General features: G+C 37.1%; 1 protein-coding gene across 1 annotated transcript in view; it reads right to left on the reverse strand.

Moving 5' to 3' along the window:
• COL19A1 (collagen type XIX alpha 1 chain) overlaps window positions 1–12557 on the reverse strand; it is a 287102-nt gene that overhangs the window by 43971 nt on the left and 230574 nt on the right. Inside the window, exons 23-33 of the mRNA XM_059699635.1 lie at window positions 11918–11971; window positions 11150–11239; window positions 10339–10383; window positions 10153–10230; window positions 8552–8587; window positions 8401–8445; window positions 8255–8308; window positions 6920–6961; window positions 3156–3260; window positions 3021–3074; window positions 2711–2764 (exon numbers count right to left, since the gene is read on the reverse strand). Of these exons, the coding sequence (XP_059555618.1) occupies window positions 2711–2764; window positions 3021–3074; window positions 3156–3260; window positions 6920–6961; window positions 8255–8308; window positions 8401–8445; window positions 8552–8587; window positions 10153–10230; window positions 10339–10383; window positions 11150–11239; window positions 11918–11971 (657 nt within the window). The remainder of the gene's footprint in view (window positions 1–2710; window positions 2765–3020; window positions 3075–3155; window positions 3261–6919; window positions 6962–8254; window positions 8309–8400; window positions 8446–8551; window positions 8588–10152; window positions 10231–10338; window positions 10384–11149; window positions 11240–11917; window positions 11972–12557) is intronic.

Raw genomic sequence — 12557 nt, forward strand, 5'->3', positions numbered from 1 at the left:
GGGAGTAAAGGGGGGACATTTGTAATACTTTCAACAATAAAGATAAATTTAAATAAAACAGTTTTCGGAAAATCTTACGTTTGTTTGTGTTAAATAATGTGGACATATTCTTTCTTCAAGATGATATCATTCTCACTGGCAATACTATGTGAGAGTGTGTGTGTGTGCATCCACATGTGCAGGTACATGTGTGAATGGTATGAGTTAGGATATTGTTCTGGCTCTTTTTATTCACCCACCATAATTTTTTTTACAGGTGTATAAGTAGAAAGAAAACAATTTTTTTTTGGGAATGGCACCTCTAAATATCTGGAAATTATAAATGCTATGCCATAAATTGCTTTATCTAAAAATACCAACATCTTCATAAAGTTCTCTCCATATGTATGTGTATAAAATATGCATTTACTTATATATTTTCTTTGCTACTTTTAGTTTCAGCACTGAATCAGCCTAGAGATGCTGAGTGAGTCTTTAGGCAGTCTAATTTATAAGCTTGGGACTCATTAACCTTTGATGACCACATTAAACTTTAAAATAAACCTCAGTCCATAAATAAAAAAATCATTCTTGGCAGTCTTTTTCTGAACAAGCTGAAATTTTGGAGTAAGGGTAAAGTTACTAAGGATGCATAAAGGGCAATAAGATAATTTTAGAAGACAAGGTGGTCATTAAAGAAGATGAATACATATTAAAGAGCAGGACAGTCAATTTAGCATATACTGCCAAGCTAAAATATAAATTAAAATTTATTGCATAGATATTCAGGGACCACTAAGTTCTTTCCCTGCTCTGATATTTTCATTTAAGTCCTAGCCCAGTTGCTATAAGAAAATTTATTTATTTATTGTAATAATTTATGGCTGACAATATTTGCATGTCCTACTTATCAATTATTATCCTGAGATATTGTAGGAAGGCCCTGCATTCCAAGCAAGGATTTACTTTGACTATACGATGTGTGTTCTATTTGCAACTTACAAATTGCTACCTTGAGTTGTGAAACATCTGCAAAAAACATAGAGGATAATGTCACTTTTTCTAAGACCAATAAACAAACAGGCAACTCCTAAGTTCCCAGATGGAACTTAACTTTCTGGAATTCCCTATGTAATAAGAGTCTTGTTTAAAATATTGTGTACTCTGTTAAAGGTCCATCAGGTGTCCTTAAGAAAGAAAACACTAAAACAGCAGAGGAATAATAGCAATGGATTTCAATTCACCAAGAGGATAAAGTATCTATCCTGTTAAATCAATAAAAATTAACTTCTAATAAATCTGACTTAGAGTCCCTTATAAAAACCCCAAATTCCAATTATTTCCTGGTCTTTTTGTCGTTACCTTCTCAATCACCTCTGAAGCCTACCTCTCGAATCTAGGCAGTTAACAGCTATTTGAATATTAAAACCAGATATTGTGCTTGTATTTCAATGAAACTTTCTGTGGAGCATGAAGAAGAAAATACTCAACAACTCTTAATTTGAAAATAAAATGCCCTTACAGTTTTATTTATGAATGAAAATAAATATCATACTATATTTCTATTCTTCAATTTTTAACTTGGAAAAAAATCAAGAGCCAATCCTCAGTTTTCTAGAATAGGATCAATATTAATGAAAAAGAATAACACACAATGATCATTTATAATTTGAAAATATCTCCAACTCAAAAAATAGATCACTTCATACCATTATGATTTTCTGCACTAATATCAAGGTTAATATATGCCAGATGGCTTACTTACTTTCATTAAGAATTATTAGCATCAAAACTGTTTAAACTAACAACAATTCATCATCCTAATAGGTTTTTCTAATAGTTAATGTGAATTATGCAGGAAAAGAATGATACCCTGAGCATCACCATGGCTTCGAGTCAGAAACTTACACCATCATCTCAAAAGCACATTTGACTTTGAACCTTAGTCCGGGGGTGGGCAGCTGATTTCAGCTAGTCCAATCAGGCTCTTTTCTCCCAAGAGTTTGAAAGCTGAGCAGACACACTGACAAAACAAGGTCATTGAAGTTGAGCCATATTAGAGCCAGGTTCCAGAGAAGTCCTGCTGAGTTCTGGGGCTGTTCTTATCTCTAGGTTGCTTGTTAACTATTCTTCCCATCCTACTAGCTATCTTGGGATATTTGTCAGTGAAACCCCCCCTTCTACAACCCCGTGCTTTTTTTTAAATTGTCTTTTTTTTAAAAAAAATTTAAATTCTTTATTGTTTAAAGTATTAAGAGTCTCCTTTTTCCCCCATTGACCTCTCCCCGGCCACCCGCACCCCCAAGCATAAGCCCTCATCCCCCTACTGTCTGTGTCCATTGGTTTTGCTCATATGCATGTATACAAGTCCTTTGGTTGATCTCTTACCCTCACCCTCTCACCCCCACACCCCCAAGCTTTTCCTCATACAACCCCTGGCTTTAATTTTGGAAGAGCAGGAATTATCAACTGCTATATGAAAACAGAAACATAGCAACTGATATATTAACTTTGTGCTTTAATTTCCTTGTCTTAAAAACTGGAGCATTGATAATAAACATTAACATATTAGTATATTTAAAATGCGCTAACATTTGAAAAGACCTACCTAAGTCTTTGTTTTTATTTGTTTCAGCATTAAAAATGAACTCTAGGGAAACTGATGTCTTTCTTTTGATGAGTTACTTAAAGAGAATCAATAGGACTATATTACCAGAGAATAACCTTTTACCTCATCGCCTTTCTCCCCAGGTATCCCAGGGTAGCCCCGTTCTCCTTTGCTTCCCTAAAAAGACAATAAATTCAGCAAGTACACTCAGTCATTTTGTCATCTTTTGAAACAATGACAGTATCTCTTCTCAGGATACTTGGGCTATGTAATTTGGACAGAGTTAGGGAACAAATAAATTACATTTGCCAATGGCTTTATACCAATTTTCCAAAAATATTTTTGCAAGAAGTAGTATATTTTAAAACAGGTTTCCTTTTTTCACGCTGAATTGGAGGTCACACAAAGGAGAGTGAAGAAGAGACTTCCTTACCTTTGGTCCCTCTCTGCCTGGGATTCCTGCAGGACCCCGTGGCCCCATGTCACCCTAGAGGACAGGGTTAACAGATCTGAGAGCAGGCACTATGGGTCAGTAGGAAGCCCATCATCACCCAGCCTGCCTTCTTACCTTCCGGGCTATAGAATCGTACTTTCCAGGCTCACCAGCGCCTCCTTCTTCTCCTTTGCTGCTTTTCAGCCCAGGGACACTGCTTTGGCAGTTGCCACAAAAGTTCTAATGAGTAAAAAGATAAGGTGACTGAGAGATTCATCAAAGTCATCTATAAAAGGGAGGTTTGATCAAATTTGAAGCTCTAATTGAACTGTTGCCAGAGATAAGTGATGGAACAATTTCTGTATCATTACTTTCAGAAACTTAATTTATCCAATTTGAAAAGACTACTTTTTGTGAAGTAAAAACTACTTATGTACCTAGTCACTAATATCTGTTTATGATACTGGTGAGCTATTTAAGAAACATGTCTATGATAATATTTAAAAGGAAAATTCTAAATAAATAAGGAATAGACATGTCAGTTAAGACAGACTGAGTTTCAACTGCCTAGTAGCATGTTTTAAAAAGAGGTGGGGAAATTAAGAATAAAAAGAGAGGTGGTATTATAGTTTAGAATAATCGGCAAGATTACAGAGCTCATACAGCCAGTACAATAAATTCTTAAAAGAGAAAGAAAGAGAAAGCTGTGAAGAAAGGATTTTTCTTTTCTGAGAGCAAAATTAGTGAGAGAACTCTACATAGTTTACCAACATTTTATTTGTCAGTGGAAGCACTCATGTGAGAAACAATTACTTGAGTGACTTGGACCTGACTTCTATGTCAGATCCAAGTACAGATAGGAAATCTAAGAGGAATTACCTTTCCATTGCCTTCTCAGTAACCTTTAGCTGATTTGGAAAGGCTTGAATTTAAGTGTCTGAATTCCCAAGATAAATGTCTTATCAAGTATCTAAAGAAAAATTGTCTGCAAAAAGCCCTGGAAAGGCTTATTGTTAAATAAATTGTTAAATAAAAGTATTATCAGGAAAGGCACAGAATAGGGACCATTGGATGGGGGAGAAAGTTTAGTTTTAACAGTTGACAGAATATAGGACACCAAAGGGAAGAATCTTTAAACATGAAGAGGGAACTAAAGCTTGCTATTGTGAAGTTAGCAAAAAACTTTGCTCATGGCTAGTCAAGTTCAATATTTTTGACCCACTGAATATTAGCATAAGTCTGATTTCCAAATAAATTAGTTTCCTTGGAAAACTAATTTTATATGATAGTGAAAAGATTCTAGGCAATTTGTCTAAAAAAAATGCTGGGCTAGAGTTCTCTTCATGGTGGGCCTTCTTAGTTCTCTTCATGGTGGGATATGTAAATGGGAGCTAAAGTATTCATTGTTTCTTAAACTAATTTTACCATCAGGATCTTTTTAAAGAGCCAATGTGTTGGCAGAGGAGTTAAAAAAATACATATATAATTGGAGACTACTACTTATAATGTCTGAAAAACTATAACGAGAGAAAGATGCCTGAGGACTTAAGAGAACCAAAAAGTTTTTCATATTTAAAAAAGTATAAAGAAAATGAATTATTGTATCTATAGACATACATAGAAATGTGGCATATCAATACAGAGCAAAACCCTGGCATATCAATATACAACAACATTTTAGAATAGTGTATTCAATTGATTATTTTAATAAAACATAAAATATGGTAATCATTAAGAGTCAATAGAATTTTCTAAGAGTCACTTCAAACTGTCCTCATTTTCTTTAGTTTAGGATTACCAGATTGCTAAACTAATGGTAAATTAATTTTCGTTAACAGTAAATTAGTTTTAATTAAGCTTCTTGAAAAAATGTCTTAAGATTTCCTTATGAAGAGGATAAGGATGCACCAATTATTAGCCAATACACAATCTCATTCAAAGAGGGAAGGATGCACAGATTAACCTACACGATGGTCTTTGATAGGGTATCATTTGGGTCTGGAATTATTTCAGCTCTTTTCAATACATTAATCAAAGGTATTTTTGAAAACAGAAATCAGGATGACCAAATTTGCTAAAGACTCAAGACAGAGAAGGAATGTTAATGAGTTGAGTAACAGGGTCAGGATTTAAAATGGCATTATTAAGTTGGCCTAATAGAGCCAATCCCCAATCTAAATTCCTGTATTAAATTTTATTGGGGGAACTACATGCTTTCCTACTCTATTCAGTACAGTTTGTTGGGACTATCAGTCAACATGTCCTGCCTGCCTCTTGCCAATCGGCTCTCCTGGGTCTCAGAGCCTCAGCTGAGATGCTAGGACTGGAAGAATGGCAGAGAGCGTTTATTAGAGAGATGCTGCCCTGGTGAAACTGTCTAAATTCCAAGAGCCTTGTAGTCCTGGTCCCTCACCATGACAGAGCCTATTCAGTCTTTCTAAGCTAATCCATATCCCATCGGGATATTCATTTCTGCTTAAGTGTATAAATTTTTGATCCTTACAGTAAAGAACCCTAGCTATTTTGGAATGGTATAACACTTACAATTCTTCTATTTACAACACTACTGCATTGTAAAGAACTGAGACAATGTCTGAGGACCTGTATTCCTATGTTCATGTTACACTTATGAGCTGTGTGACTCTGAGCAACTTAGTTAACTGTTGGGAACTTCAGTCTCCCATCTACAGAATGGGGATACTACCACAGCCTGAACTCACAGGATTGTTGTGAAAGTAAGTGAGATTACATTAAGCAGAGCAGCTGCCTGGCATGTAATTGTAACTCAATAAATATAAGATCTTCCTGAAACTCCCATAAATATTCTTTTCTGATTTATTAGACAATGTTGGCCTTTGAAGTTTTTAAAAACTTCTATAATATAGTTTTATATATATTCATATGGAAATTCATATTCACATTCATATTTACATTTATATATATCTATTCTCAAAAGTTTAATCACCTACCAAGTACATATACTAGAATTCCTGAGTGTTTTGAATTCAACAAATATTCCTGCCTGCCTACTACTATGTAAGTAATTGTACAAAACATTGGGTAAATGCCAGGAATACAAAATAAGTCACATATACACACACGTAGCCCAAATGTATGTGTGTCTCTCTCTCTGTGTATATACATATACACTGTCCATTCACACACAGACAGATAAAACACATAACATTTGCATACAATGTGAAGAAGCAGATTTTCATGTGGGTTCACTCCATCTTAGCATACCATGAAGAAATGCAAATACATAGAGTTATGGATGTCCCATTATCATTTCCCCCCATCTGTTTTACAAATAAAACACATGAAAGTATTAGGGGGAAAAGGCAGCAAGATTTATTCCCTCTGAGATGGAAATAAGGAGACATACTTTTTTATTTGACAGAGTAACAGGTGTTAAGGCAATTGTTGGCTTTGGAACTTGAGAGTTCATTTTGTAAACTCCCATGATATCAAACCTCAGGCTTGCAATCGAGCTGTTTATTGAGAAGCACTGGTTTTCATCCTGGGTTTGGCCTGGGCAGATACAGGGAGAAGGATTAGGTTTCTCAGTGGTGAGCCAGGGTGAGTAAACACCCGTTAAGAGAGGAGAGAATGATCTACTCAAGGGTGTCAGTGACAGGATGCCTTCCCTGTGGTTCATCTCAGAACTATCATCTCTCCCCTTCCCTGCCCTTCAACACCTAAAATGGGAAGGTGGGATGAAGAAGAGAGTAAAGGCTTAGTATAAAGGGCGCAAGGTACATAAAAATACGTGTCCCTTTTTTCTATCTTAAAAATTGAATTTTAGTTTAGGCTAAGCAATTAACTCAATTTCTTGTAAAGATTTCCTTTCTGATTTTTCCTGGAAATTAACATGTAATTTCTTACATAGCAACAATTACCTTGAGCAAAACACCGATGTCTCCCAAGAGAGGAAGTGCAATCTGTGGTTGAGAAAGAAGCAGATCCATATATTTGTACATATATAGGCACACAATACAATGCAAACATTCAACACAATGTAGACATTTTTAAGAAATACTCATTATTCCTCTACTATGAACAACCAAACACATGCATATTATTGCTTTGATTCTGTGTCTCTATTTTATATTTTCATGACCATGGCAACCTTTATGTCAACCCTAACATATTATTAGTTTTACACTTGATCTTAGCCAAAAGGCTGAGAAGCAATTTATTGTTAACGTTTTAAATAATGCATAAAGGTAAATCATTTATTCAAAGAAAATCACTCCTCTGCCAGGAAAATTACCAAGCTATTGAAAACTATAAAAATTACAGGATGAGTTTGCCTTAAAGTTCTTTCTCACTGCCACTTAAAAGGGCCTATATGTGACCTAAGGGATGGGCAAGACAGATCCTAAGGGAATTCAGGCAGTGTTTTGGCCTCATGTCTTAAATTGTCCCTTCAAAGAGACACTGTAAACCCTAGTAACACTTTACAAGATTCCCAGATGATGCACCGTGATTCACTCAGTGGTGGAGTTCAAGTACGGCTGAAACGTGCCCCTGCATGTAGCTTATAAAGGCACACAGGGCCCAGCCATGTGGGAACTAGAAGGATTTGTGAGGCTTAGAACTGAGAGACCAGATTTGGATTTTATTATACAAAACTCTTAATACAATGTCATGTCCCATATGGCCTCTCAAATTATAGCTGCTGAATCTGAGGCTATTTAAAGATTTCTCTGTCCCTCAAAGCAAGATTTAAGCTAAAATAAAACTTTGGAACACACAATTAGTGCCTAAACTCATTTTGTAAGAGCCCACTCAAGACACTTTTTGTAATCTAATCACTTCAGCATTTTAAAGCCACAGGATCAATGGCTAGTACCATATTGTAAGTAACTTACCTGCAAACTTCCATTTAGAGAAATGAAATTCATTTAGTCACTAGCATTAGAAAAAAATAGAAATTGTGGCTATAGATTTTAACTCAATTTTCCATGGGATTGAGACATTATATGCCAAAGCTCAGCCTGGGGCAAAAATTGTACCGCTGAATTATACCCTTAGGAAGTAAATATTCATCACACACACAAAAATGCTGGCACAGCTTGACTTTTTCCTCCTCTACAAAATAATGGGGACAAACAAAATCACCAGGCAGGCACCGAGCATTCTAATTAGTTTGGACAGCAAAACTTGCTTGGTAGGCGGTTTGGCTTCTGGGTGTACTAAAGAAATATAAATCAGGCAGTCTGTTGACATACCGGGTCGCCTGGGGGGCCTGGCAGACCTGGCTTTCCATCCCTCCCTGGAGCTCCCTGAAAAGAGAAACATGTTCACATCTTGGCACAGAGGAACAGGTGCAGATTGAACAGGTTGTGGGGGAGGAGTTGGTCAAGGCTGTCCTTACATCATTCCCTGGAGTTCCTGGCAATCCAGGGTGACCTCGAGGACCCTGGAAAAGGGGGGAAACAGTGACTTATGAGGATGGTCTTTCAGTCATTTCCCCCAGGTCAGCAAGCTGGATTTGCTGTGCCTAATAACTTGGTTAAGTAGCTTACCTGAATACCTGGCTCTCCAGCTGGGCCTTGGGAGCCCTAAGTAGAATGAGATGCAATGATCAGAATTCTGCCAGGAATGTCCATAAGTTAGCCAAGGGGGATAAAGGGCTAAGTATGAATATTTATTTAGTGGAACCACATGGCTTGCCACCAGGCACACCCTGAAAACTCTGCAAAGTCAGCCCAGACTTTCGGGTGACAGGTAAACACTTCACTAGATGCCTGTTTCTGGAAACATCCACATGGTTTGGCTCAGGTGCCACATGGTTTTGCTCTCTCAGCACCATCATCTGTCCCTGTACCCTCGTGAATGCTCAAACAATGCATCCAAATTCTACCTGTTCAGAAACTGACTGCCCACAGGGTAACTGGATCAGGGCTTCCTTCTCCTTCTGCTTCTACTTTGTGTCATTTCTCTGTTTGAAGACATTTCCAGAAACAGTGTCCAGTGACAGGAGTAGGAAGTAAAACATCAGTCACCTGTCTGTTTCTACTTCAACAAATCGGAATTTGGGGTAACCAAAACGAGGCTGGGTGATGATCAGTGACCCTAATGATGACAGCTCTAAGCCTACTATATAACCAAGTACCAGTGAATGAGGAAGTGACAACCAAGTAAGAAAAGAGCTGGTTTTCCCAAAGCTGCCTTCAGTAACTGCTCACAGACCTTTCCTTTTCTTATTTTTTATATAAATATTCACATCACAGTTATTGTTAAAGCTACTTTTGCTCCCTGTCTATTTGTACTGTGTTCTTATTTTTTATTTTTTCCTTCAACCTCCTCCACTCCCCTAATAATTTTCTGATCTACTTTCTTTTACTTTGTTTAATTTCCAGGGGTCTTTTATAGTCTTGCCCTGGAAAATCAAACAGCAGTCAACACACAACTGACTTCACTACTGACACCTCCTTTTAGCTCTCATAACTTCATTACAAGAGCAATTTCCCAAATTAACATCATTAAAATAAGCATGTATTCCACTTTTATTGGTCCAGAATCTTTGTGTTTTTAAAATAGCACATAAAAAGCTTTATTGCTTATTACTATTTAGTCAGCAAGTATGCTTACACTGGTCATTATTACCAGGCACTGTCCTTACAGCTAAAATATGTAAAAAAAACTGCCTATTTTTGTCTTAACTATTAAAAACAACTTCTCTTCTCTATTCTTTAAGATAATACTTAGAGATGTTTCATATCATCCCATTTATACATACTCCATTCACTTTAAATATTAAATATTTTATTCTACTTAAAAGCGAACAGTAATCTATAATACCCTAGTACTAGGTATTTTTATAATCATACAAACTTCACTCGAACTTTTTAGTATATAGAATAGAGGAATAAAAGGTTAAATAACTGTTTCTATTCCAAAATCAGCGAATGTGTGTCAGCCCTGTAAGTCACACAGTGAGTGCCCTCTCTGTGCTCTGTAACGTAACCTCAGTGCCCTTTAATTCTCTCCCTCTGACTAGTGCTTATTGGTATTTCCTCCTGAGACCATTTTATTCTTTTCTCCTTTTCAAATTTGTCACTGTATTTTGTTTCACAATATTGGAATCAACAGGGTTTCAAAAACTCAATTGAATTTCACTTACTGTTCGGCCAGGAATTCCGAGCCCTGGTGGTCCTATGTCACCTGGGGAGCCATGGACACCAGGCAGTCCTCTTTCACCCTGGAAATGAGGTGCTTCTGTTAGTGCAGTGCCCAAGGGGTATAAATTTTATGGCTGTATTATATTAATGGTAAATTCTTTAAAACTTGTCTATGATATTTTTTATACCTTTGGGCCCCGGGGCCCAGGTACTCCCGGGTTTCCATCTAATCCCTAAAAGAATAAAAAAGGAGGTGAATACATTTCTTTTTCTAAAAAGGTTAATAACATTTAAGAACTCATTAACTCAAAAATATGTTATTGCTCCTCATCTTTCTTGAATAAACCCTTTCCTATAATATAATAATAAACAAGGAATACAAATTTTACTAGGGTATGGGTTTTATATAGTTACATTAAAATGCGTTTTCATCTTTAAAATAAGGCATCTGATACTGAGAACTATTTATCATTATTAATTAATATAAAAGGTCAAAGGGGATGAGAAAAATGCATATAAAACAGGCATACTGGCTAGATTTTGCCGGCTAACCAGTTTCCTATGTCCTGGAAGCAGCCTGGACCAGCAGGACACTTTCTTCCAATGACCACCTGTGGCCACACCTGCAGCGCCCCAGAAAGGAAAACCAGGCAGTCCTTCTGTTTTCACAGAGTGCCCTAGGAAGGGTTATTGTTTAAAACTCGTGTTCCTTGCTAGGCTCCATAGATCCCCAATGAATCTATGCCTTCTGCAGAGCAGGCCTGTGAAGCTTCCAAAATTGGCTGTTTAGATGGTGCATGTATGTGCATTTTCTTCAGAAGAGAGGCCTTTGCTTGCATAAAATTTCCTAAGAGATTAGGTCTCTAAGCTGAAGAACACGATGAATATTTATTTTTACGCAGATCTGAACATGTTCCTGTACTTGTGATCTGAAACTGGAAGCACACCAAGGATAAACAATCTTTCCAGGGAAATAGTAATAAAAGAGCAGGTACTTACTGGGTCTCCTGGCAGGCTTTTCCCTGGAGGACCAGCCTCACCTTTTGGACCTGGAAGCCCAGGAGGGCCTATAATCCCACCTGGATCTCCCTGAGGAAAACACGGTAAGAGTCTTACTTCCTTGTCCAGGTTCATGGTGGGAGGTGTGGAGGCAGTAGTTTCCATTGATTTAAATCGTCATTATAGCCAGTCAAACTTCATTCATTCACTTTTTTCTACAGTATTTAGTAAGAGCCTAATTCATGCTAGGCACTGTTCTAGTTATCTTAAGTGCATTTAGATTTTGTAGTGAGTTCTGTTAACAATAAGTTTTGCAGTATCATGACATATGTATGTGCATAAATATATGCACAATAAAGACATTTATTCATAACATTTGTTAGCTGATCTTTAGGCTTTCTTGAAGTTATTCCCCAGAAATGGTTCAACACTAATATACTATTTCCACATAGACATCAAGAAACAGGTCCTGAAAGACTAAGACTTCTCAGGTCCATATCAGAGTAAGCAGCTGAATCTGAAGCAGACTTTCTGAGTCCTGAGATCTTCCTTTCTGAGTTAGTTCATTTTGTCACATTGTGTTTTTATTCCAGAACCAGGGCAGTCACAAATGCACAACATCATTCACCCCATGGTTTATGTGGCTGTCACTTCCCTTCATAATCCTGAGTCCTGTTCTTTCACTCCCCCAATACCCTTTGACCTCTGCTTCTTCCTCTGCCTTAACCACTTAATACGTATGCACAATGAGTAAAATGGAAGCTATACCTTTTCTCCTTTAATGCCTTGTTTTCCTGGGATACCATGTTCTCCTGGCAACCCCTAGACAATTCAGAATTAAAGGGGAATAGCAATTACAACATTTCTTATTATAATGACATTTTTATCTAAGTCTTTGTCAGAAAAACAGAACTTTAATATATAAAGTGTGTGGGGATGGGTTGGTTTTGACATTTTAGAGAGGAAAAATTTTAGTGAAAATATGTTGTTTCAAGGAAGTAACCAGGATATAATGGGAAAGAAACTAAACAAGGGAGAACTGAACCAAATATTGCCAAGAAGGGGTGGGATGATGACAGTTGGTAGCATCACATGATTCAGAAGGACAATGGGGCAAATAGAAAAATATGCTTTTACTATATTTCAGCAACAGGGGGTCTTCCCCTTTTGATTTTGTTCTCTTTTTTAGCTTCAGCCACTATCACTTCCCTTTACTTCATGGGCATCTTGTGGCTCTATCTGTGCCACCAACATTTTTTCTCTCTCCATAGGATCTCTTCACTGGGGGCACCCGTAATGGTGTATTCACTGCCTTGGGGGACTAACAAAAAGCTTAGCTCTATGAACTGAATGCCCACAGTACTAAGCAGAACAAAATGCACTATAAGATAGCCCTCTGGAGCATGCA

The sequence above is a fragment of the Myotis daubentonii genome, chromosome 6 (assembly GCF_963259705.1).
Source record: "Myotis daubentonii chromosome 6, mMyoDau2.1, whole genome shotgun sequence".
Classification (NCBI taxonomy): domain Eukaryota; kingdom Metazoa; phylum Chordata; class Mammalia; order Chiroptera; family Vespertilionidae; genus Myotis; species Myotis daubentonii.